This window comes from Callorhinus ursinus, unplaced genomic scaffold (assembly GCF_003265705.2).
Source record: "Callorhinus ursinus isolate GAN/ISIS: 27379988/994484 unplaced genomic scaffold, GSC_fseal_2.0 scaffold4, whole genome shotgun sequence".
Classification (NCBI taxonomy): domain Eukaryota; kingdom Metazoa; phylum Chordata; class Mammalia; order Carnivora; family Otariidae; genus Callorhinus; species Callorhinus ursinus.
Genome location: NW_027397066.1, coordinates 117645094 through 117672641, shown reverse-complemented (window position 1 = coordinate 117672641; position 27548 = coordinate 117645094). Strand labels below are relative to the sequence as shown.

The following is a 27548-nucleotide window of genomic DNA, read 5'->3' as shown; positions in this document are numbered from 1 at the left end:
ACAAATATTTCAAGTTTGATATATGCCTTTTAATCTTATTTTTCATGTTTTTAATATTTTTTGAATTTTATGCACATTTATCAATCTGTTCTGTGAATTGCTCAACTGCTTTTCCACATAGTTTCTTGCCCTACTTTGATATATTAGATATTTTCCTACTTAGATATATACTTATAAGCTATATCTTCTTCTAGCTGTATTAGTTTCTTCTTTACATTTAACTTTTTGACCTATTTAGAACTTATTTTGGGCTATCGTGTGAGATGAGGCTCTACCTAGTTTTTGGTTTTGTTTTTTGTGTTTTTGTTTTTGTTTTACAAAATAGCCAATTTTTCTAGTACCTTCTCTCGGCCATCAAAGAAATGTTCCTAAAGACAATTGTATTAAAATAACCAGCCTCCAAAAACATCGTTCAGTGTTCACCATGAACTTTGCTTTCTCCTCCCAGGCGAGCAGGAACCAGCTGTAAGCAGTGATTCTGACATCTCGCTGATTATGGCAATGGAAGTTGGACTGTCTGATGTAGACCTTTCCACTGACCAAGACTGCGAAGAGGTCAAGTCTTGAAACGGTGACTATAGAACAAAGGGATGGTAGGACCCAAGGGGAAGGAAGGGAGGAGAACCTCAAGAATTAGACCGGCTACACACACCTCCAGAACCGCTTGGTAACTCCACGGCGCTCAGCTCAAGAATGGTAATGAAAGCAATATCCAAAGTCACGTTAATCAGGAAGCCATCTCTCCATCTGTACAACAGTCCATGGCCTTGGCAGCTGGGAAGTCGAAAGCTGATTTTCCCTCCCATGTCCTTGTAGACACACACACTTCAGAAGCTCCTAAAACAGACAGGACACATTTAGGGCTTCTTAGTTTTATTTCCTTTTCTTCCAGGTCTTGTTTTGTTGTTTGGGGAATGTGGTTTGATTTCTTTGGCAGTTTATTTTTAAAGACTGTGTGCAGTTTACGTGATGTCCACCCCTTTGGTTGGCTCCAAACCAAAGCTGACAGCTTTGGTTGACTCCAGCTTTTGTAGAGAGCTCTGTTTCGAAGCACCAGTTCCTGCTATGATCAGTTTGTACACGCCATCTCTGAGATGAATGGCCTTGACCTCTCAGCATGAAGTGTGCATGGCTTTGGGAAGTGCCTCAGCACCCTGAAAGCGTCTAAGGCCAGCTTTCCTTAAGAATCTAAATTCTTTTAAGTGGATCTTAAAGATCCTAGCTGCCAGAGACCCCAACACTAAGCTCTGAATCCGCTGAGGCTACTAATCATTTGCAGCCACATCACGCTGGTTCCCACTTGCCTTGCTCTGTTAATGGCCCACGTGACGTAAGAAGGAAGCTTCATTTTTGCCTGGATCTTAAAGACTTTGAAGTTCCAAACTCCGAAGCCCCCTCCAGGGCTGTAGCGCTGTTCTTCATGACTGACTGTAGGGCTTGCAGCCGGGACTGCAAGCCCAGTCTTAAGACCAGATACCACATATTCTTCCCCAAAGGAAAAATGTCTGTGATCTTGGTCTCCCCGAGGCTAGAACAGTCTTTTGTTCCCTCCGCAGGTGGCTTCTGCAGGCAGTGGAGGCTTCAGAAGAGACCCAATCCTCTGGGAGCCCAGTGTCCAACACAGTGGGGGCTGAGGGATCGCCAGGGTTTTACCTTAATCCCAGCACACTTCTGTTAAACCTCACCAGACCTCAACGGAGGGTTTAGGGGAATCCTTAGCAGCTTGCTTCCCAGGGCTCCCCGAGTACATCTAAATACCAAGTGAGGAGGGACGTGTGATTTGATAAACCACTTGATCTAAAAAGTACAGCATGGGAATTTGCTAACCCGGAGAGAGACAAAGAGGGAGAGGAAAAGAGGCATCCAGTCGATACCGAAACCCACTGGCATTTTTAAACTACTTATGTTTTTATTCTTTTTTTGTAACTATGACAGAGATGTGCTATTTTTTCAGTGGGCAGTTTTGTAATACATTTAGACTGTGCAGATGCAGAGATGACTAAGGTGGTGAACGGTTTCCCTGGACAATCAGGGACCACCTCATCCTCTGTAAGAAGGCGATGCGACTGCGTGGGTTACTAAGAAGGAGAGCTTTTCTCACTGAGGTATTTACATCTTGGACGAGGCTTTTCCACCTCATTACACTAATACTCATCCAAAAACCGAGTGGGGCTGTGTCGTAAATCCCCGCTGCCCTGCTGAAACATGCAGTGGATGTCAGACTACTGGTTGCTCTTTTTTCACCATCTTTAATGGTTTCCTATTTGATGCTTTCTAAGTAGGCAGCAAGGCAAGGAAAATGATTACCACCTTCAGAAATGTCACCTCTCTCTGGGAGTCTCGCACTTCCTGTAATGAAACCCAGTGTCAGTGTGCGAAGGCAGGCAAGGGGGGGCAGGAGTCCTGGGCATGAGCCACATGTTTGCTGGGCCTCATCTCCCTTCTCCCTCACCTGTGAAATGAAGGAGTTTCACAAGATGACGGCCAAAGCTCCTTCTGGCCTTAAGACTGCTAATGAGCGGTGGGGGGTATCCATGTTTTGGCAGATGGCGATGACATATAGCTGACTTCATACCTTAGGGAGGCAGTTCCTCGACACGAAACATACACTGATGGCTTTTGGGATTCGGTACTCCTATGTTGCTGAGAATGAATATCGACATGATGCAAAGTTGAAGTCCAAGTAGGAGTGGTTTTGTTTTGCCTTGTTTTAAAACCACTGTTAGTCACAGGGTTTGTAATCTCCGGATACCTCGGTGTGGGATTCTTCATCTCAAGGGGTTTCTTGTTCTTGGTCAGCGTGGGTTACACCATGTGCTCCTTCAGTCCGCTCTACCCGAAGCACATTTGGGTATTAACTTAGGTCAAGTGGAATTAGAAAGATAATCCAACAGCAAAAGAAATACAAACTGTATTCCATACCCAGGAGAGAAAATGCCTTTTGGATTGCATAGTTGTCCATTTGATGAGTGTTGTCTCTTACTGCCGGTGACCAAGTAAATCAAGAATCGGTTGCCTATGTACGCCTCTGAGGCCTATGACTTTACCCCAAGGAGGTTCAGCTACAAAACCCTTGAGCCCCTAGGCTCTCCATTTACCAAAGGTTTTTTTCCAGAGGATTTTCCTCTGGCTTTGGTGGTTAAAAAAAAAAAAAAAAAAAGTTTAACCAGCATAGAAGGGTTTAAAAGAAATGAAAACCTTCTCCCATAACCTTCTTCACCACCTTCCCCCCACCTCCCAAAGAGGAAATTCTGAGCTGGGAACCCTCTAAAAGTATATGCAAACTTTATGCATATTTACAGATGCGCATTTTCCTATAATGAGTGTCCAGACCAGCACTATCCGATGGAAATATAATGCAAGTCACCCATGTAAATTTTACATTTTCTACTGGCTACATTTTAAAAAGTAAAAAGGAACAGTTCAAAATAATTTTAATAATATATTTAATCTTTTTGTTTCAACATGTAAAAAGTATAAGTGAAATATTTTACATTCTTTTTTGTACTAAGTCCTCTAAACCCATCGTGTGTTTAAGCTCCCAGCATGCCTCACTTTGGATGAGCTACATCTCCAGCTCTGTCTCAACAGCCACATGTGACCCGTGGCTTCCAGCTGGACAGCGCAGGTCCAGAGCTGCTCCAGTATTCTCACAAGATCCCCTGACCCTTGCAAAGAAAAAAAAAAAAAAAAAGTTAAAACCTAATTACCTCCAGAGAGAACTAGACTCCACCCAAGTTGCCTAATGAGAGGCCCAAAGATCTGTTTATTTTGTAATGGGTAAATATTCAGGCCCCTATTCTTTTTGAAATTTCTGCCTGACCTTTCTAACCATACATTGATGTCCATTACTGTTACCATTACTTCGCTGACCAGTTGTTTTTTTAAAAAAGTCATACAAACCATGTTGATTTGGTGCTGAAACAAAATTATCTCCCTCACTTCTAAGACAAACCCTTAGACTGGTATGTGGCACTCAGGAACCAAAAAGAATTCCATCCAACTTCACCTCAACCCTTAGTTCTCCTGCTTCCGGGCTGGCAGAAGGCCTTTTCCTGGTGCCAGTGCCCCCTGGGGATTTGAGGGGGGAAAGTGGGAAGTTACGTACTGACTCCAAATACACGACTCTTGAGTGGCCTCATTGAGAAGAAGTCTTTGGGGATGTGACTGCCCAGCCCTACTGGGTGAATCAGGACAGCCGACAACCGCCAGCTCTCAACTCAGAAGTCAGCATCCTCTCTCACCCAAAGGCTGTGGGCAAGAAAGGGAGCATTTCCTTTCCCTCAGAAGAACTGAGAGTCACCTCTAGGAATTGCCTCTTCCGTGTGGCTGATCCCTTTGAGAAGAACTGAGCCCTGATCATGAATACAGCAGCTAAATGTTGATTTAGTCTCCAGGGCTTAGTTACCCCTGAAATATTAACTCCATCACCTAGGAAGGAAGAAGGGGAGTTAGAAGAAGGCAGAAAGTGAATAGTGGAGGGGCGCCTGGCTGGCTCAGTCGGTAGAGCATGCGACTCTTGATCTTGGGGGTGTGAGTTCAAGCCCCACATTGGATGTAGAGATTACTTTAAAAAAAAAAATTCTAAAAAAAAAAAAGAATAGTGGCAAAAGCACCTACCTATTTCTGGCATCACCTAGTCACGATGGTAACCGTGGAGGCAAATCCCTGTCCAAAGTTTTTTTTCAGCATTTCCCTCGTTTTGGTTATGTCAGAAACCACAATGCCCAGTGGCTACTTCAGACAGTGCCGACATCCTTGGGGCTACCACACCTTCAGAACCAAAAATGATGATAGATAACCTAACATGGGGCTCTTTCTTATTTATGAGTTGTGGTTTGCTGAAAATTCTTGCAGAGCATTAAAAAATAAGTGGCATTTAGTTATCCACTGAATGCATCACCTTGACTGAAAACAAAGAAATCTCATTAAATCAAAACTCAGAAAATCTGAGATACAGAGTCACATCCTCTGTGGAGCGAGGACCCAGCCCTCTGTGGTCTGGGGCCCCCACAGCAATTTCCAGTAGCATTTTTTATATGCTCTGTCTTAGATTTCTTTCCCTTTTCTCTCTCTCTCTCCTCTGTGTGTGTGTGTGTGTGTGTGTGTGGCCTTCTCGGACTGCCTGTCTCTTTCTGTACACACACCTACACACATTCTTTTCCCATCTTTCAGGACAAAAAAACCTTGGTGGCTTTGGATCTATAGACTTAACATTATTGTGATTACCATTTATTGTGATTACTGTTACTGGTGTTGGTGTTTTTCTTGTTTTTATTGTGTGGCAATGTCTATATTTGCACTTCTGATGAGGAAAACCAGTTTAGTCTAAAGGCAAATTAACTTCCTCCATAATGGAGTTAGCCATGTTTTCACTTCTCCTAGTACGAATTTAATCACAGACCATTATAGCTATTGCCTTTTTTTCAGGCTTCCTTGCCAGAAAAGTCTCCTAGGCAAATAATGTGAAAGTCACAATTCCAGAATGCTGTCGAGATCTGTTATCTTCTACCTTGAGCATTTGTGACCTTCCTAGTTCACCAGAGGTCCCTGAGATTAGGACTTCTTAGAAAAATGAATGGGCCAGACTGTATCCGATGTCCACTCATGCTTCATAACTCAGTTTCTTAGCACAAGAACTTCCTCTTTGTAAGGGATCTGAGAGGCCATTTCTTCCTTAATATTGAAAAAGAGACACAAAGAAACCATTCTCCTCAGGTGAGGGACACAGGTGCCTTGCACAGTGCTGTGTGTCACTGACGTGTAATTGATGATGGCAGTCAAAAGGAGGTGAGAATACTAGCCTGCAGGAAGTGAGAAAGAGGATGGCCGGATATGAACATGGGCACTCTTCCCAAATAAATGCTCATCCCCTAGGTTTAGAGCTGACCCGGTGTTTTGGGGTGTGTATGTGTGTGTTTAAGGAGTTTAACACTCATGGTTGCAAAGAAGGTTGGGATTGCCTGAAAGATAAATTAATTCTGAGAAACAGGAATGAGTTTCTCAGCATCACTTACCTCTTCTCTTTGCCTGCTCTCCCCATCTCACAGCTCCAGGCCCTTTGTAATAGGAACAGTAATTTGTTAAAACAAAAAACAAAACAAAACAAAACAAACACCATAGATCGGTAGCCGCGCTTACACTTTGACCCCCTGTAATGACACGAAATTATCCCAAAACTAAAGAGGTGATTCCGGATCCTAGATGTAGGTCCTTAATTATCAAGCCCTTTAATGACAAAACCTGCTTGTTATGCAAAGAACCCGATGAGGTCACTCACATATCTCTTTATCACCCTGTGAACTACGCCTGCCTCAGTCAAGTGGCTTTTTCAGGAATCTCAGCGATCAAAAACCTTTTCATCCCTGTGCTACTTTTGCACTTACTACAGAGCCATTCACTCCATAGCCACCTGAGAAATGTTTGTTGATGATAATGATAAGGCAAGAACATAGTCTCTTAAGGGGTCTGCAGGTCTGTACGGAGCAAGGGAGAACTGTGAAGAAGGAAGCTCCACCCAAGGTACCCAGAATCACTGCTTGGCAGAATGTCTGTGGTCTTGTCATCCTTACTGAATTGAAAGGCTCGGAGAAGCAGGAAAATGTGAGGACCATGTGTGCTATGCAAACCAAAGACCGATCACCATCCAGATGGACACATACATGTTCTTCCATTGACTCGTTTAATTTTCTCCTAATGTTCTCGTAAATAAAAGTGAAGATGGGTTGCCTAGTCAGATGAAACTGTGAAACCTTAGGGGGTTTTCTCTTGCAGGCTGGTGACTGCCCTTACTAAATCCAGAAGAAAAAAAAAAAAAAGTATCGTGGCCTTAGTACCACACCATCTTTAAAGTCTGGTGTTTTCATCTCCTTTTTCCCTCAAAAAATTTTAGACAAAACTAGCGCTTTATCGTACTCGGAATTATTGTTCTGAGAACGTGAAGATTTTAAATAGCCAAAGAATTTTCATGTAGGAGAGCTTCTTAATTAGAGTGTATCCCACGCTTTTGAAGAAAATACCAAACTGTTGCCTGCACGAATACACAGCGGAGCAGTTGAAGGAGGATTGCCCGCGTAAGGACTTTATGTTGGCATCTGTGGTACTTACTGGTCTGTAGGCTGTTATTGCAAGGGGCAGGGCGCCCTCTGCTGGACTAATCGCCATTATTCTTTCAGCCAGTTAATTTGACGAGGGTCACCATTTCCTCAAGGACCAGTTATTTGCCTTTCGTTATACAGTTTTTATTCAGTAGTTGATAATTTGGTCCATGTTTATCAAAAGAGGAAGGAATGTCACAAGCTCGGGAAAGTTGAAGGGGAGCCCCACAGAAGATCTGACTGTCTGCAGCCCTTTCTTCTGGAAAATGTCAAAGCTTATCCTTAGTTCTGTTGGCAAAGAAGATGCCTCTGGCTGGAGTGTTTGTGCGGAGTTTGAAGGCAAGGGCCTGAGTGTTTGGTAACTTATCTCAACTCTCTTGTCATATCACAAAGGAAGATCAATAAACAGACTTCTTTCATATGAATGTAAATGGTGTGAAATACTGACGTGTTTTGTACATGTACATAATAATGTATTTACTTCCTGCTCTCACATTAGTAATCTGAAATGGTTGTACCATTTTATAATTAGAAAGAGATGTAGGGGGTGGGGGAGGGTTGGGAGGGGCTGTTATTTTTATAGTGGGATGTCCCTTATATTTAGAAAACTTGAAGTAATTTTGTACTTGTGAAAAGTTACATTCCATTCATCGTGAAAAATGATGGGACTTGTTCTTTAAAATATTCATGAGCTGGGAGGATGATTATTCTAGTTTCCAGGGGAGCCTCCCAAGCAGTGTATATGTGATACCCAATTTTATAGACTGCAGACCATGACCAGCAATTGCCCTTTCAATAATGTGAAAAGAAAAAAACCAACTTCTTTTAACCCCTTTGTATATAACATTGTTATTTGCACCAAAAAAAAAAATGTGCTACAAAGAATTTACTATTATAAAATATTCAGAATTGGCACCATAAATCAATCTCTAGTATAAACCTGCCAGCGGCAAAAAAATCCAGTGGATTTATTTTTCCTCCCTATACATGAATTTTTGTGCTTTTATCGTAAAATGATGTCACAGGTAGAATTTTACTTTGGCCAGTCTGCAGATCATACACACGGTGGTGCCATCATGCTATTACCCAGCCTCCACATTCAGATCATGGGACAGCTTCCTGGATTTATTTGCCACATGACTCAAAAATCACAAATATGATCCCTGATGACGTTTGCATGGATAGCTTTTAATTTGGACCTTGGTTAGCTCTTCATTGCCGAGAAATTTAGTAGTGGATTATGTAGCTTTTTTACCAAAACATCATCTTCTGTACAAAGTCACAGGTATATTTAAATGATTGGTGAAGGCGGTATAGTTGGTTTGGGGGGTTTTTTGGAGGGGGTGGGGGGAGGGTGGTGTAAATCTCTTTCTCCTTCCTTTTTCCCCACCTCAGGCACCCACCTTACTCCTTCCAGAGCACTTTATATCTCTCTTGAAATACACAGAAGTTTAAAAAACTGTCCTTAAAGGGATTTGTCTTCTATTAGGAGACATGGACTTTTATTTTGCTTTATTCTATTATCTATGTGTTTGGAGAGCATAAACAGTCTGTCTCATACTGGGCTAGTGAAGAAATGTTAAGGATGATAGTTGGAAACACTCAACCGTACAACATGGCTATTTTTGTTATATAGAAGACTATAATGTAAATAAGTGCAATCGTGTTCTTATGTACTGGTAAAAAAAAAAAATGCAACTTTAAAGATTTGAAGAGGATTGTGAATTCCAGGAAATTTCGTTGCAAAATTTTGTTTGGTTTTGTTTTTTAATAAAATGGAACCAGATGCCTGTGTTCGTGTCATCCATATTTCCTAACCACGTTGGCTCCTCTTGAGTTCCAGAGGCGGCACTATGGATTTTAATACATTGGTATTTATCATTAAATCATGAGTATGTTTTAAAAACATTAAAATGAGAGATTTTAATAACTTTTAGTTCTCTCTGGTGCCAGGCACCTGACCTCCTTTTAGCTCTGTTGCTCTAAGTGAAGTGATTAGAAAATTTTGAGCAGGGGCGCCTGAGTGGCTCAGTCGGTTGAGCGTCTGCTTTCAGCTCAGGTCATGGTCCCAGGGTCCTGGGATCGAGCCCCACATCGGGCTCCCTGCTCAGTGGGGAACCTGCCTCTCCCTCTGTCTGCCACTCCCCCTGCTTGTGCACGTTCTCTCTCAAATAAATAAAATCTTTATTTAAAAAAAAAAAGATTTTAAGCAACTCAGAAGAAGACTAGCAGCTGAATTAGCCTGAGATGCTGTTCCGTGGGCACTGAGCATTATTGTCCATGCCGTCTTGGGCAGGGTACCCTAAGCGGGGACCACCAGATGGGCTGGGGTGGCAAGGTCTTTTTTTATATTTACTTATACTTTTCTAAAGGATTTTTGACAGCAATTCCTTGGAATTAACAATGGTATGCTAAGGAAATAAAAAATATGGAAGCTGCCAGCCTGGGGTGGGGGGGGTCAGAAAGGAAGGTTAAAAAAGGAGAGGTACCCCTATTTGCTGTTATCACCTACCCAAAACCGCCAGGTCCCTTGGTGTGCCTTTGACCCTCTGTCTGGCCCATCTGAGATTGCTGACACTTCCCCCGGAGGAGCAAGCAGAGTTAGACATGCCCACTGCAGTTCGGCCAGGGACCAAAGCCCTCCACCTGGCCAGGCACCCGTCTAGGAGCTGCAGATTCTCGCAGGTCTAGTATTTCCCAGCTAGCAAGAAAAAAACCCAATGGATTCATTTTCTTCTTCCTAAACATAAATGTGTGTGCTTTTATTGTAAAATGAACGATGTCACAAATAGAATTTTACCTTGCTTCCCCATGCGGTCTTTCTGGCCAGTCTGCAGATCGTACACATGGTGGTCCAGATGAATCTGCCAGAGTCTGCCGGCAAAAGTCGAACTGTGTTGAGCACTGTGGCCTCCTGGAGCTCTTTTCTACCGAAATGGCCAACTGCTGTGTCCATAGCCAGGAAACCATTCGTGCCCTGGAGGCTTTGCTCTAGACGCCAGTCCTGGCCTAATTTGTAGGTAGGAAGATAGGCTAAGGGAATTGTTAGTGACAGTAATGATTGTGCCACCTCAGAAGGCAATTTATTTATTTTTTTTAAAGATTTTATTTATTTATTTGACACAGCGAGAGAGGGAACACAAGCAGGGGCAGTGGGAGAGGGAGAAGCAGGCCTCCCGCCAAGCAGGGAGCCCAATGCGGGGCTCGAACCCAGGACCCTGGGATCATGACCTGAGCCGAAGGCAGACGCTTAACGACTGAGCCACCCAGGCGAAGGCAATTCAAACTTTGTTTATGCTTTCGTTACTGCAATTTTAACCTTCCCAGATGCCTATTATCAGTCATGAAGCTGACACCTATGTGTGTGGCTTGGTGGAGGGGGGGTGGGGGCTATGACCCAGGATCTAGAAACCATCTCTCCAACTTCCACCCTCCTCCTGCTGGACCAGGGTTTCACAAACTGGACAATGGATTCTGTGGGACTTATTCCGGGATCTGTTAGACATTACAACACAGAGTCCCGAGGTCAGCTCAGTTGGAATAAGGCTTCATAGAATACATTAGAAGCTATTAAAAACTTTCAAGAAGGCTTTTTATTGAGTTGCCCATTTAATTGTGTGTAACTCAGCTTTCCTTAAGCTGATTGATGACAATCATCTTTTTCAAAGGTCGTCATTTTCAAAACTGCACGGCACAAGGCCACTTATGTGAAACATGTTGGTGTTCAAACTAGAAAAAAGCTGCCAGACCTTGTCTCCTACCTTTGTGTCTCGTGCACCCCACAGGCCACCGCCTCTCCTGCCCCTGCTCTAGCTCTCGGGAAGGTGGCACCGGCAGCCTGGGGCCTGCTTCACCGGAGAGGAGCTGTCCACGGAAGCAGGCCACTGGGCGCTGCTCAGAGCCACCTGCATGCCAGGGAGCACCAGACGGCTCCGTGGCTTACTGTCGCTTCTCCCGGGGAAATAGAGGCCCTGCCCTCCAAGACACTCCACTTTGCCGGCTTTTTTTTTTTTTTGAGAAGTCATGCGGCATATCCGTCCTCTGGAGAATGGGAAATGTAAAACTCCTCAGAGCTTTGTAGTAAGCCAGCTGGGCCAGCTTTACCCCTTATTCTTAAGTCTATTAATACCTATGTTTGGGGTACAAGGCGCTAAGCCATTATTTAAAAAGTACAAAAAGGGACGCCAGGGTGGCTGAGTCGGTTAAGCATCTGCCTTCGGCTCAGGTCATGATCCCAGGGTCCTGGGATCGAGTCCCACATCGGGCTCCCTGCTCAGCAGGTTGCCTGCTTCTCCCTCTGCCCGCCGCTCCCCCTGCTTGTGCTCTCTCTCACACACATACAAATAAATAAAATATTTTTTAAAAAATAAAAAGTATAAAAAATGGGGGCACCTGGGTGGCTCAGTTGGTTGAGCCTTCGACTCTTGGTTTCCACTCAGGTCATGATCTCTGGGTCATGAGATTGAGCCCCACTTCAGGTTCTGCACTCAGTGCAGAGTTTGCTTAAGATTCTCTCTCCCTCTCCCTCTGCTCCTCCTACTTGTGCTCTCTCTCTCTCAAATAAATCTTACCTAGGTCTCATAATTCCTTCAAAACCAGTGATGGTGTCTCTTCTCATCTCTTTGCCTTGGTTGAGCAATACTTTGCACCAGATTGGGGGACAGGGATGGTGGGGAAGAATGTGAATTAATTTTACTCTGTGATACTTACTATACATAGAAGAGATAAGCGTCCACTGGTGTGAAATTCAGATGACTGAGAGAGGTCTCTTATTTATGAGACATTTTAGAATAATTGTGCCGTCATCCTTAGTGATCCAAGGACAGAAAACCAGTCTACCTCTTATTCCATCACATTCATCGGTATAGTTTCCCTCAGGTCTCTGTGATTCTTTGTCCTTGGCTGTGAGAATAAGGAACAGTGATGCCATCAAAGACCAGGGGGCCCTCAGCTTCTGGTGAGCAGATGTCCCTTCATTGATTTGCGGTCCACCGCACCTTGCACAGAGCGGGCGCCTCCCTGAGTCTCCAAGCAGCGGACACACTGGGAGGTAAAAATTCGACTCCCCAGGCCCCTCAGACCTTTTTGTCGTGGAAGACATTGCCATCCTCTCCCCATGGGACCATCCAGAAGGTCTGATCATAGTCAAGACCCCCTTAACCTAAGCACCCCCTGCATGCATCCCCCTAATGTTCCTGCCTTCTTTGTTCTTAAGGATCATTTACCGAATCCTCAGGGGGGAAGCCAGGGCCAGCCTTCGTGGGCAGGCAGCCACGTTTGGCTGCTATGAAAGCTGTACGTCCAACACAGCGGCCACTGAGTTGGTAGATCTAGTGGGAGCCAAGGGTTTCAAACCTCTAAATAAAATTACCTACATCATTCAGAGCTTTCGAAAATGGCATCAGGATCTGTAAATAAATGTGGGAGCCGAGAAGTTAATTACACAACCTGAGAATACAATAGAGGTAGACCTGAAACTAAGATCCCATCAGGCTGGGCCTGGGCTGATGTCTGAGAACACACAGCTCTCCCTGTACGACGGGGAAAATTGAACGTGGTCCATCTGCCTCATCACTTTCTCTTCCCCGCTTTTTTATTTCTTTTTTTGAAACCAGGAGGAGGAGAAAAAGGGAGAATGTTAATGAGGACGGGAGTGAGGGCTAAGAACCTGGGGTTCCTGAGTTGCCAGAGTTCTCCTGGCTGTACCATGTTCCTTCCATTAATGGGGAGGCAACTCCAGACTACTCAAAAACCTCGGGAATGAAAAAGCAAGAACTGGAAGTTGGACTTCAGTATATCAACAGGGAGGTTACTGTGTAGTCGAGAAACATTCCCTGATCAGAAGCAGTTCTAATCTGGAAACAGAATAGGATGGATACAACCCCAGGGGGACATGTGCAGGGACACGTGCACACCCCCACAACTTGCCTACCCACGCGAAACCCACTACCCCCAACGCGGGTCCCCAGGGAGCGCAGTCTAATTTTAGCTGTGCAAGAAGCTCACTGCCTCAAGATCCCAATGTGAGTTATTACTTTCTAGACTCGCTCCTTCAAAATAAAATTATTATTTTGTGCTTTCCAGAACTGCCTCACAAACAGCCTGCCCTTGTTCTAGCCTCTGCTATAGCACTGAGATTTGCTTTACAGGAAGGATAGAGGGAGGAGTTCTTTTCCATATATTATGGGGAAATAGAGGTCCAAGAAACGCCCTAAACTACAGAACACTTAAAAATATGAGGATCTGATATTAGAAATGTCCTTTAAGATGAATAGCTGGTACGTGTACCCCAATGTTTATAGCAGCAATGTCCACAATAGCCAAACTGTGGAAAGAGCCAAGATGCCCATCGACAGATGAATGGATAAAGAAGAAGTGGTATATATACACAATGGAATATTATGCAGCCATCAAAAGGAATGAGATCTTGCCATTTGCAACGACGTGGATGGAACTGGAGGGTGTTATGCTGAGTGAAATAAGTCAATCCGAGAAAGACATGTATCACATGACCTCACTGATATGAGGAATTCTTAATCTCAGGAAACAAACTGAGTGTTACTGGAGTGGTTGGGGGTGGGAGGGATGGGGTGGCTGGGTGATAGACATTGGGGAGGGTATGTGCTACGGTGAGTGCTGTGAATTGTGCAAGACTGTTGAATCACAGATCTGTACTTCTGAAACAAATAACGCAACATATTTTAAGAAAAAAGAAAAAGAAGAAGATAACAGGAGAGGAAGAAAAGGGGAGTATGTCAGAGGGGGAGACGAACCATGAGAGATGATGGACTCTGAAAAACAAACTGAGGGTTCTAGAGGGGAGGGGGGAGGGGGATGGGTTATCCTGGTGATGGGTATTGAGGAGGGCACGTTCTGCATGGAGCACTGGGTGCCATGAACAAACAATGAATCATGGAACACTGCACCAAAAACTAATGATGTAATATATGGTGATTAACATAACAATAAAAAAATTTTTAAAAAAAAGATGAATAGCTAAGCTGGTGGTAAAGTAAGAGAGATTCTTGGAAACTAGAGACCAAAAGAAGGTTCTACCCAGAGGGTAAAAAGAACATCAGAAATGGAGTTTGCCCTGGGGACATATGCTGATCTTTGGTTGTCTAAGGATCCACAAATTTTTTTTTTTTTTTGTAAAGGGCCAGATAATAAATACTTCAGGCTTTGTGGGCCACATGTGGTCTCTGTAACTTTCCTTCCTTACTGTTTTTTAACACTTTTAAAATGTAAAAACTGCCCTTAGTTCAAAGGTGATACAAAAACTGGCCAAAGGAAGGCTTTATGGTGCTCCTGCCAGGAATAGGGACAAAGTCCAGGGTCAGAATCAGAGACTCTGGCACAAAACCAACACCCACAGTGGTAGATAAACTAGGAAAACCTTGGTCAATAAACTATAAAAACACATGTTCATAACTGGTAGCATTGGTTCTAGATAAAGTGTAGAAAAGATAAGTCCCCTGATCCCACCTCTCACCCTCAGATGCCCTAACCACAAATAAGCCTTCTCGTGAGCTCTGGACCCAAATCCAACCACCAGTGTGACCTGAATACCTAAGGCACAGATTTAGTGTAAAGTGGTTCCAGATTGATAGTTACACTAAGTGTTTGGTAGACTCAAACTCATGAACTCATATCCTCACTGGAGGAGTACTCTGAACCCGGGTCGGGAAAAGACCATACAGTCCCAATCACAAATCTCAAAATATATGAGAAACCATGCCACAGTAAGGAAGAGAGTGCAGAGGCAGACTCAGAAAGATTGGCCAATGGGAAGTATCAGGTACAGGATATAAAATACGTGTGCAGTTGAGTCCCCCAGTTGATATTAACGTATCCTGAGGTTGAAAACACCTTTCTAGTCATTTGAAGCCCAGAGTTCCCAAAAGCAAGATGGGAAGGGGGGAATAGGTGAAGTCATTAGTCTGGTTGGGCTATTCTGATCTTATGACGATGGACTTGGAGAAGAGTGAATTTCATCCCTAAAATGCTTTACTGCTTCAGACTCTCTGACTTGCAGATAGGGAAGGGGTAGTCAAGGCTTCTCCTTACACTTGATGCGCAGGGTCCCACCTGATCTAATCCTGCCTAGAGCTCCCATGTCCTTCTGTCTGAACATACTCACCTGACTGCCGGGCTATGGCCACCTTGTATCTGTTGGTTCAAAGCTGTATCCTCAGGATCCAGGAGGAGCTCAGTGAAGATTGTTAAACCCATGACCAAATGAACTAGCCAGGCTCAGCCTCAGCCCAAAGGCCCCAAGTCCAACCTGGCATACTAATGGAACGCATTGCATGCTGAGGAATTGCTGCTATGGACTGAAGAATAAACTCAGCAGGGACTTTAAAGTGAATACACAATGCTCATGATCATCGCTGTCATATTCACGTTAGTAATCATGGCAAGCATTTGAGTGTAAGAGTTCCTTGGTGCATTAGCTTGTCGGTAAGGGCTTTATGTGCCTCGTGTCCTTTGACCCTCGACATAACAGTTGAGGAAAGTACTGTTGTTATTCCCATCCTACAAATTCTAATAGTAAAGCTTAGGAAGGAACTTGCCCAAGATCACATAGAGGATGAGTGGCAAACCCAGATCTCTCTGGCTCCTAAAAGCAATCCTTCACCACCGACTTATACTGCCTTCCCTCTTCTGAAAGGAAAGCTGACAAGTTTCTCTATAAAATAAAAGGAAAGAAACTTAAATTAAAAAAATAAAATAATGGGGCACCTGGGTGGCTCAGTCCATTAAGCGTCTGCCTTCAGCTCAGGTCATAATCTCAGGGTCCTGGGATTGAGCCCCGCATCGGGCTCCCTGCTCAGTGGGGAGTCTGCTTCTCCCTCTCCCTCTGCTCCTTCCCCTGTTTGTGCTCTCTCTCTCTCTCTCTCTCAAATAAATAAATAAAATCTTTAAAAATATATATATATAAAATAAAATAGCTTTGCAGTGGAAAAATCCATCAGACACCACCTCAGCCAGGCGATCACAGCTAACCTCGACAGCAGTGAGTCATGTTGATAGTGTGTTCCTAGATATGATGTGATGGGAGTGTTACTTTACCTCTGCAGTCTTCCTTCCCAAACCCATAACCCAATCGTAACCATGAGAAAAACATCAGACAGATCCACATGGAAGGGCATTCTAACTGAATATATGACCAGTAACTCCTCAACACCAACAAGATTGTCAAAAGCAAAGTCACAGAAACTATCCAGAGGTGCCGAAGGAGAGGTGACAATGGAATGTAATGAGGTGTCCAGGATGGGATCATGGAGCAGAAAAAGGACGTTCAAAGAAAACTAGTGAAATCCAAATAAAGACTGAAGGTCAGTTCCTAGTACTATACCAGTGTGGACGCCTTAACTGTAACCAATGTGCCATGGTAATGTCAGATGTTCACAGTAGGGGAAACGAGGTGAAGGACATCCAGGACCTCTCTATACTATCCTTGTACCTTTTCTGCAAGTATAAAGCTATTCTAAAATAAGTTTGTTTTAAAAGATATTTTTTTAAAGATTTTACTTATTTATTTGAGAGAGAGAGAGAGAATGAGAGACAGAGAGCACATGAGAGGGAGGAGGGTCAGAGGGAGAAGCAGACTCCCTGCTGAGCAGGGAGCCCGATGCGGGACTCGATCCCGGGACTCCAGGATCCTGACCTGAGCCGAAGGCAGTCGCTTAACCAACTGAGCCACCCAGGCGCCCTTAAGAGATATTTTTATCAAATATAAGAAATCACTGGGTCACTAAAAACACAGAACTCGGTCTTTGATGATACTGTGGAGTATCCTTCCTGGGAAATTTTAGGAAGAGAACAAAGAACTCCGCAACCTAAAGATGTTAGATGTCTTTTTCGTAAAGCGGGAGACTGGACTGAATTGTTTCTTCACATCAATTCCAGATTTTTAAGACTATAAAATTTGCGATGCGTATTCATTGTTACAATGACTCTTCAACCCAGAGTAACTGGAAAATATGCCAAATGAGATGCTAATTATTTACAATTATATATCAGGGTTATTGCAAAGGTAACGCGTAGGTTTCTTAGCTGGTGCGTAGTAATTACATTTAACATCCGATGGGTAAAGCACGCACACACAAATGCACCAAAGGTTACAGGACTCTTGCCCTTTGTGTCGGTAATTTTTGTTTAAAGTTTCTTTTAAGAAAAGAAAATGTTTTTTTTTTAATTTATTTGACAGAGAGAGACACAGCGAGGGCGGGAACACAAGCAGGGGGAGTGGGAGAGGGAGAAGCGGGCTTCCCGCCGAGCAGGGAGCCCGATGCGGGGCTGGATCCCAGGACCCCGGGATCATGACCTGAGCCGAAGGCAGACGCTTTAACGACTGAGCCGCCCAGGCGCCCCGTTTGTGTGGGTATTTATGTAGTTGAGCTGTGTTTCTCCCAGTAGGGGGCTCTGATGCCCATCAAATGGAAAAGACACCGCGGCACTTAGAGCCTAGAGGCAGGTGGATTCCACTGTGAAGAGTTTGTCGGGTAACTGAGGAAGAGTAAGCATCCCGAAATCTTCTCCAGTAATACTTGTAGGGCAGGAAAGGGGGACTAGGCAATAGAAACCAACATGGTTGGGGTAGAGGTGTTTCACAGAGGGGAGAATAGGGATTTTACCAGAAAACCGAGCCCTTAGGCCTACGTATTACTGAAACCATAGTATCCCTCCACGAAAAGCTGGCTAGAAAAGACAAAATTAGAAATGCCCTGTCCTTGACCAGATATGTTTTCCTGTAATGTGGGAAGAATGTTCTTAGAGTATCATCTACTCATTGTTGACCACAATTGTATTATTCCATGTAGCATTTCACGAAATAGCTCATGCACTTAATTCTTCATCTAAACACAGCAGTGCGCGCACACACACACAGTGACCCGATTAAAATCCTTTAATACGCTCCCATTTCTATTAAGTCCAAGTACAGTACAAAATTCTGAACATGATCTAAGTCTGTTGAGCTAGTGCCTGAAAACATCTCTAGAATTATCTTGTATCACTCCTCCACTCATTCCCTGGGCTCCAACCCCTCTCCCCTCCTTCTACTTACTGCCTACTTATCCTTGGGATCGCAGCTCAAAAGCTTTTCCTTGGAGAAACCTTCTCTCACCCCTAGGTTGGACATCCCCGTTAAAGGCGTACATAGATAGCACTTTGTACTTTGCCTTCATAGTTCTAATGATGGGTCTGCTCCATGGGCTAAACATAGTCCTAAACGACAGTTTGCAGTAATAATTCACTTACGTGATTGTTAGATTGAGATCGAGTCTCCTCTGTGGGCTGCAGCTTCCTTGGGATTAGGGTTCGCGGTTTTTTTGTTTGTTGGTTGGTTGTGTTTTTTTAAGATTTTATTTATTTATTTGACAAAAAGAGACACAGCCAGAGAGGGAACACAAGCAGGGAAGAGCCCGATGCTGGGCTTGATGCCAGGACCCTGGGATCATGACCTGAGCTGAAGGCAGACACTTAACGGCTGAGCCACCCAGGCGCCCCTAGGGCTTGTGTTTTGATTCCCCATGTATCCCAGTGCCCAGCATAGGACCTGGCCTAGAGCAGGTTGTCAATATATATTTGTAGAATAAATGATTGAAGGAACAACTAGGTTCTTGACAGCTGTCTAGCTCATTGCTACCTATTTTAATTTTTTCTTCCAAAAAGAAAAAAACATTGCACTCAGGAATAAAAACTAGTAATATTCAAGTATTATATACAAGGCTATTTGAGAAAGTTGGGGAAAATAATGTAGCAAGAAAAGCACTTAGCTACAAGATATGGAGAAAAAAATAGAAAAGAATAAGAGATAAGATGACATCAAACACAAATTTTGTCATATTTGAGACAGGGTATCAGAGGGGCACATTTTCTAGAGAATTCTCCCAGAAGGCTTGCGCTGACACGGACCAGGTTTGCACCTCTGTGCATTGATTCAGGCTGAGTATTATTATTAGAGCAAGGAACCTGTAAAACTCAGCTCCTGACTCCGTGTAGCCTCTCCTTAGCAGGGCAAGGTCCTAGTGAGAAATGATACTGAATGCCAGGGAAAGCTAAGCCCAGTGCAAGATTGTATTAAACTGGACTACACCAATTAGAATACTCCTTTCACTTAGACTTTGCTCTGGGAAGCTTAAATTGCTCTCTTTGTGTTGATTTCTAAGTCCTTTTTACATGGTAATTACTAGTCTTTGAGAGCTTCCTCACGATCTGGTATAATAATTTTCCAGAATCATTGTGTATATTTTCTACCCAAACATGGAATCAGCCTATACCTAAGAAATAATATGTCAAGAAACAATCTGGGCACTGAGCAATGCTCATTGCTACTGGCTTGCGTTTTTTGTTTGTTTTTTGTTTGTTTGGGTTTTTGCTACAGGCTTGGTTATTATTTCCATGCCCCTTCAGTGATATATATATTAAAAAGGAGAAGGGGAAGGAGGAGGAAGGGGAGGAAAGAAAAAAATACCTCTTGACTTTATATTGACAATTCTTTTTTTTTTTTTAAGATTTTATTTATTTATTTGAGAGAGATAGAGAGAAAGAACACAAGCAGGGGCGGGGGAAGTGCAGAGGGATGAGGGAGAAGCAGACTCCCCACTGAGCAGGGAGCCAACAAGGGGCTCCATCCCAGGACCCTGGCATCATGACCTGAGCCTAAGGCAGCCGCTTAAACGACTGAGCCACCCAGGCACCCTATATTGACAATTCCGATTCAAGTTCAGTACCACCAGATTTTTTTAATTACTTTTCTATTATATATGTATGCATCTCCTTTATGATGAGAAATCTGAATCTCAAGGACGCAAGAAATGATAGAATGACAGTATCTATTAATTATTCATTTATCCCATACCACACACACAATAGTCTCAGAAAAACAACACTTGGATTTCAGAATTTACTACGTCTGATGAAATGAAAACCAATTCCTGCTGACCTCAGAGGAAGTGAAGCCAGAGAGAAAAACAATAAAAGGGAGTACCTTTGCCCACAATGTGTAAATTCTATGACATTTACTCTCTTAACAAAGCCCATCCTGTTTTCTGAAATGCTGAGTTAAGTTATTCAGACCAATGCTCCTGGCAAAAGCTTACTTTTTAAATGGGATAAAAATAAAAAACAAACATTTATTGATCATATATATATATATATATATATATACATATATATATATCAAGAATCAAAGAATCAAAGAACTGACATGGTAGTAGTAAGGATTTACTAAGCCTACAATGAAGGAAAATCAGGATCCCAGAGGTACAAGTAAAGATAAAAGCTTCTTTCACTCTCAGAGCATTTATCCATCCTAAATATTTTGGGTTTTTGTTTTGCTGGCCTTCTGGAAACTGAAAGAAAGAAGTCAAACCCAGAGATGACATAAAATAAAGTCTAACAGGAATTCACCCCATAATATTCTAGACTACAAAGGGCTGCACCCTTATACACACCAGTCCTGGCACAAAATTGCAGTCAGTTAAACTCTTCTCCACCTCCTTTATTTTTTAGGAAGTTTCAAGTCTTGAATTTGATTTGGAGTTGTCTTAAAGTAGTAGTACCTCCAAGCACCTGGAATCAAATGTAAATTCTTTCTGGGAAAAGCCAAATTTCTATTAGACCTCAGATAATTTATCCAATACATTTTTTAAATTCAAGATTAAGTCAAAGATAACCAGATACATAAAGAAGGGATAGCCAGTGGAAATTATGGACTACAGAAATATAGACTATGGTCTATAGACTATCATAGTTTTACAAAGACTTCAAATCTTGGAATTTATAAATTCACTATGTTTAAACTTTTGTTTAACAATTAACATCTGAAGAAAAGGAGAAACTATCAAGAGAGTCATCATTTTATAATTTGAAGTATAAAACAGATTTTTAAAGGATCAGATGGAACTTTGAGATATAAGAAATAAAATCACCAAAATTTAAAACTTAACAGATGGGTTTAACAGCAGATTTGACACAGACAAAAAATAAATGAACTAGAAAAAAAAAATAAAACTATCCACAATGAAGGATGGAGTGTCAGTTTGCTGGTGCAGAAGAAAAGGTAAGAGACATAAAGAATAAAGAAGACTGCACATGCTTAATTAAAGTCTTAGCAGGTAAAAAGAGAAATCGTGCCAAAGCAGCATTTGAAATTTCAGAACTGCTAAAATTATTCAGAACTGTTAAAATTCAGAATAGTTAGAATTTCAGAACTGATGAAAAACACTGTTCCACAGAGTCAAGAAGCCCAGTGAATCCAAAGCAAGATAAATTTATAGTGCTACATGCATACATTAGAGAAAAGAAAAAGTTTCAAATCAATAATCGAGGTCTTCACCTCAAAACCCAAAGAAGAGTAAAATTAACCAAAAGCATGCAAAAGGAAGGAAATAATAAAAATTAAAACAAAAATAATGACATTGGAAAGAGAAAAACAATAGAGAAAATCAAAGAAGCAAAGACCTGGTTCTTTGAAAAGATCAAAAAAAAAAAACTGGCAAATCTCTAGCAAGATTGACAAAGAAAGAAGAGAGAAGACATGAATTACCGATATTAAGAACGAACAAAGACTATCACTACGGATCCTCCGGATATCTAAAGCCTAATAAGGGAACACTACCAACAGCTGTACACACATAAATCTGACAACTTAGATGAAATGAACCAATTTCTCAACAAACACAAGCTACCACAACTCAGCCAACACAAAATAGGTCGTTTGAATAACCCTGTATTTATTAAGAAAATTGAATCTGTAAATAAAAAAAAACGTTCCCATAAAAGAAATTTCTAGACCAAGAGGATTTCACAGAAATTTCTACAAACCACTTAAAGAAGAATTACCACCAATTCTATACAGTCTCTTCCCCATCAGAACAGAACATCTGCCAGTGCATTTTCTTTAGCCAATATCACTCTGATACCATAACCAGACAAAGAGAATCCAAAAAAGAAAAGTACAGATCAATCTCCCTGATCAATACAAATGCAAAAGTCCTTGACAAAATATTAGTATAGATAACTCTCAAAACTCAACAAGAAAAAAGTAAACATTCCAATTAAACACAGGCAAAGACATGCAGAGACATTTTGTTGAAGAAGATAGACAGAGGGCAGATAAGTACATGAAAAGATGTTCAACATCATTAACCACTGAGGAAATGCAAATTAAAACCACAGTGGGGTATGCCTACATACCTTTGAGAATGACTAAAATTAAAAAAATAATAATAACGGTACAACAAATGATGGTGAGGATGTAGAGAAACTGAATCATTCACACATTGTTGGTGGGAATGTAAAATGACACATCCACTCTGAAAAACAGTTTGACAGTTTCTTAAAAACGGAAACATGTAGCTATCCTACGAACCAGCAATTACATTCCTGAGCATGTCTCCCAGAGAAATAAAGACATGTTCACACACACAAACCTATACATAAAGGTTCATAGAAGCTGTTTACCAGATAGCCAAAAACTGGGAACAGTCTAGTTGCCCTTCAGTGCATGAATGGCTAAGCCAACCGTGGCATTCGCACACCATGGAAGACCACTGAGCCAGAAAAACAAACGAGCAATTGAGACATACAACACCTTGGATGAAGCTCCAGAGAACGATGTTGAGTGAAAAAAGCCAAGCCCAAACAAAGTCAGCTTATATATTGAATGATTCCATTTACGTAACATTCTGGAAATGACAAAAATAAACATGGATAAGAAGTGAGTGGTCTCCGCGGATTAAATGAGGAGATGGGTACAGCTATAAAAAGGCAGCACAGGTGATCCTAATGGTGATGGAATTGTTCTGTATCTTGACTGTATCAATGACAATTTCCTGGTTATACTTTGTACTCTAGCTTTGCAAGAAGTTATCGAGGAAAACTGGGCAAAGGACACACAGGATCTATCGATATAATCACCATGTGAGTCTACAGTCATCTCAGAATAAAAAGGTTAAATTTAATAAATTGGTAAAACTTACTGTCTTTAAAAAGTGCTCATTTTTAAGAAGTTTTAAATAAAACCTGGAACTAAAATTCCCTAGGGCATCAACAATGGAGTGGGAGAATGCCCCGCGTGTCTATTGTGTAATAAACTTCCTCAAAATTCAGCACCCTTAAAAAGAGTCCTTTTATCTTACTCAGGATTCTCTGGGATAGGACCTCAGGAGAAGCTCAGCTGGGGGCTTTGTCTCTGATCCATGTGCCATTTCCTGGAGTGGCTAGGGCTAGAGTCTCCACTTCAGATGCTTCCTTCCCTTACTTCTCGGTGCCTCGATGCACCTTGCGCTCTGGCTGCACACTATGTCCCCTCCTCCAGGGCCTCTCCACACAGCCAGGTCTTCTCACGGATTAATGGTCTCGGGCTAGTTGCACTTCCATGGTGGCTGGCTTCGAGGAGACAGGAACAGAAGCTCTTAGACCAGTAAGAGCTACACCTAGGACAGGCATGTGTGTCACTTCTGCCATATTCTATTGGTCAAAATTATCATAGAGCCTTCCTACCCAGATTCAAGGTGGTGGAGAAAGAGACTCCAATTCTTGATGCAATGGGAGATAACATTGTGGTGATCCTTGGGAAATACAATCTGCCCCAAAGGGAAGTGCAGAATTTATAAGGGCAGAAAAAGTTGATATATGCATTAATAAGTCAAGGATAACCCCTAGGGGCATAGAATGAAAATCATATAACTTTCACCAATGCAGAAGGAAAAACTGAACGGAGAAAACTTGATCCAACAGAAAGCAGAAAACAAAAGTTAGAAGCAAAGCGAAAGCATAATGAGAGGAGAGCAAAAACAAATCCACATTTATCAGTAATTACAATAAGTACAAATTAAAGTTGAAAGTCCTCAAATCTAGTGCTATGTTATTTTCAAGAGATACAAATTTAATACATAAAGGTTGATAATCAAGAGTAAAAGAAAAAACAAGAGTAAAAGAAATATTTATCAGGCAAAAATTACCAAAAGAAAATTAATACTTATTAATATCATAAAAGAAACTATTATGAAAACTATTTAAAAAAACAAAATGAAACATTTTATACTGAGAAAGAGAACAAAACCACAGAAGATCTGAGATGTATAAGATAATAGGATATAGCCCCGTTTTGGTCAGGATAGACTAGTCTGTGTTGAAAAACAAACATCCCTAAAATTTCGGTAGCTCAACACAGCAAAAATTTATTTTTCCTTCTCATCACGTGTCCAACGTGAGTTTGTGAGGAGCTCTGTTCCAGCAGACTGGGGAGACATGTCTGTTATTTTGTCTATCATGTATAGTATGTGTTGTTCCAGAAAGGATTTAAGAGCACTTAAAGAGATTCACAAACTACAGCCAGATATCAGAAAATAAGTGGGAAAGACATATGATAGCTTCCTAAATAACAGAAACCAATTATAGCACAGCAACATCTTTCTCAAACATTCAGGGTCGAGGAAAAGTCCCCATAAAGCCCTCCGCCTAAAATCTCCCTTAGCGAACAATCCCACTTCATCTGCTCTTTGGTGGCAACCTAAGAAGACCACATGTCAAAATGCGGTGGTCAAAGTACTCCTACATTTTTTAGTGAAAGGAACTCCTTCTAACGCATTTCACTCTTTGGCATACATAGGGATAATTTAAAATAAAACATTAAGATGCCAGCCAGTCCATGAACCTATCTTATCTTTTGTAATAGAGTGTGTTTTCCAAAGATGGCCACACCACCATGTCTCCCATCCCACAGTGTTATTTACAATGGGACATTTGACTCTGGGACCTCTGAACATACTTCCACTGATTGGATGCATTGGAAGTGATGTTACATGACTTCCAAGACTAGATCATAAAAGGCAATACAGCTTCTGCAGGCCTTTCTCTTTAGGGACATGTGACTTGGAAGCCTGAGCTGATCTATATAGAAGTGGGCTATCTAGAAGCTGTCATGTGGAGAGATGATCTAGGGATAGAGGCCAATGCTCAGGGAGCCCCAAATGACCTAACTCCCAGCTGTTCTTATCTTCCCAGCCCAGGCATCAGACATCACAGTGAGTAAGATTTCAGCGGAATCCAGCTCAGTCTTCAAGCTGCCCAGCAGGGAGAGATGAGCGGTCTTGCCAACCTTGCCAAGTTGCAGACTTGTGAGCAAAACAATGTTATTAATGTAAGCCGCTAAGTTTTGGGATAGTTTTGTTATGCAGCAGTTGATAACAAATGGAATTTTGTACTTACTTAAAGGATTACCTTTCAGAAGCAGAGAGATAGGAGGTGGATAAAAGGGGAGTATGAGGTGGAATCCAGAATGGGTGTTTGGGGTATGAATATGCGAATTATGACAGACCCAAAGCTGACAGATACTACGATGAATGACTTAAATTTGGTAAACCTCAAGGCAGACTCTGCTGGAGTTACCATGGCTGGAGGAAGCAGAGGACAACACCTGCAAGTAGAGATTGCTCTCTATCAGCCAGAAAGTTCGGACAGGGATGCCAGATCTAGGGCTGGAGACATGCAGGCAAACCCACCAGGGTCTCTGATGACCGTGCCCAGCTCCGTTCATAGTCACTGTCACAACCGGGACTCTCTCCTGTACGGTCTACAGCCCTGCGGTCAGCTCATACTGTGCTTATTACTGCCTCCTGCTTTGAGTAGATGGAAATGCACCCCTCTCTTCTAGATCTCTCTACCTCTTGACCGCTCGCCTGGATTCAATTCTCCCTCCATTCATCACCTGATTTTACCCTGAATGATGTGTACATTCTTCTTGTCGGTCTAGGCCACAATTCTTACTGTTACTTAGCTCATATGATTGGATTCTATATATCTCTTAACCTCGGCCAGTCACATTACTAAAGTCATGGTAATAACTGTACCACATTTTCTTAATTCTTTGCCTATTTTAGATGGTTGAGCTGTTTCAAATCATGCATTTTTTATAAATGACTGAGGATGAACGTCCTTAAATATAAATGCTTGTCTCCTTTCCTTTTTCCTTAGATAAATTTGCTAGAATTTGGAATTACTGGATCAAAAGCTGAATACTGTGACATCCATAGATTTAGATCTCAACCCTCAGAAAGATGCTAACAATATTTACGCCCATCCCCCACCATGATGCCTCAGTCTACTTTGCTGCTACAAGCAACCCCATCCTGGGAAATCAAATCTCCCTCACAGAGACCTCTTTAAAAGAAAAAAAAAAAAAGATTTTATTTATTTATTTGTCAGAGAGAAAGAGAGTGGCAGGCAGAGGGAGAAGCAGATTCCTGGCTGAGCAAGGAGACTGATGTGGGACTCGATCCCAGGACCCTGGGACCATGACCTGAGATGCTTAACCGACTGAGCCACCCAGGCATCCCTCACAGAGACCTCTTACAAAAATTCAGTCAGCCTTGAGCTCCTTAGGTAAAAATATGATGTCAAGGTCTTTTTAAAGGAACAATCCAGAAATTTGAAATGTATGAAAGATAAAACAAGAAAGTCAAGGAAGAAAACAGTGCTAAAGATTAACATGAAAATATGCTTAGTCTCATAAACAATGATGGGAGTGTAAAGCAAAACAATGGGATCTATCATCATGGCAAAGTCCTAAGACTGAAAATGTCCAGCATTAATGAGGATATGGGGAAACACCTTGACAGAAATCTTTAATGGAGTTAAAATTATTATTTCAGTAAACTTATTACTTATTAGTAATGGCCAGTATTAATTTTTGAAGTGTTAAAAATAGAATTAGTTTTCAGATTATCTGGAGGGTGATCTGAAAATATCAAAATTTGAATATATACCCTTGATCTCACAACTCTACTTCCAGAGTTTATTCTAAGCAGATAACCAGACAAGTGTGGAAAAATGTGTTTACCAACAAGGGTGTTCATTACAACATTATTTATCATTATAGGAACTGGAGACAATCTAGAGTCCAACAATAGTGATTTTGTTAATTTCATTATGCAATATACATACAAAGTTTTACAAAGGTACTAAGAAAATCTTCCGGGAAGATTTGTTATTTTCTGGTCACAGGTCAATGTCACGTGGCAATATAAACATTTTCTACAAGCTTTTTTTCCTTTTCACAAATTCCGTATGTACTGACTTGAAAATATGCCCAATACACCATATAAGAAAAGGATGTTAAAGAAAAAAACTCATATCACATTCTTTCTTTCTTCCTTCCTTTCTTGTTTCTTTCTGTGAGGCATACTCCGCGGTTATAAACCTCAAACCTACTAGTAGTTACCTCCGGAAGAAAATACTGTGTTAGAGATTTCTATACACTTACGAGTTGCTGTTTTGTTGTGTTTCTTTTTTCCATGAACTTTCAGACTTTTTATAATCAGCAAATATGTCAAAGACATTTCCATTTATTAAACAAAGCATTTCTTATTGATTTACTCATTAAACAAAAAGCCAATGAAGGCATGACTTCTGCCAGGCTCTCTCCTGGACAACGAA

General features: G+C 41.9%; 1 protein-coding gene across 3 annotated transcripts in view; it reads left to right on the top strand.

Annotated features, from left to right (window-relative positions):
• The window catches only part of RNF150 (ring finger protein 150), a 292313-nt gene that overhangs the window by 255751 nt on the left and 9014 nt on the right, over positions 1–27548 (top strand). Inside the window, exons 7-8 of one of the 3 annotated variants that reach the window (XM_025874236.2) lie at positions 449–571; positions 1557–7528. The exons of 1 other annotated variant lie outside the window; for it this stretch is intronic. In XM_025874236.2, coding sequence (XP_025730021.1) covers positions 449–567 — 119 coding nt within the window. In that variant the 3' untranslated portion in view covers positions 568–571; positions 1557–7528. Of the gene's footprint in view, positions 1–448; positions 572–1556; positions 7529–27548 lie in introns of those variants that run through there. One more of the 3 variants, XM_073892285.1, reaches the window with a different exon arrangement.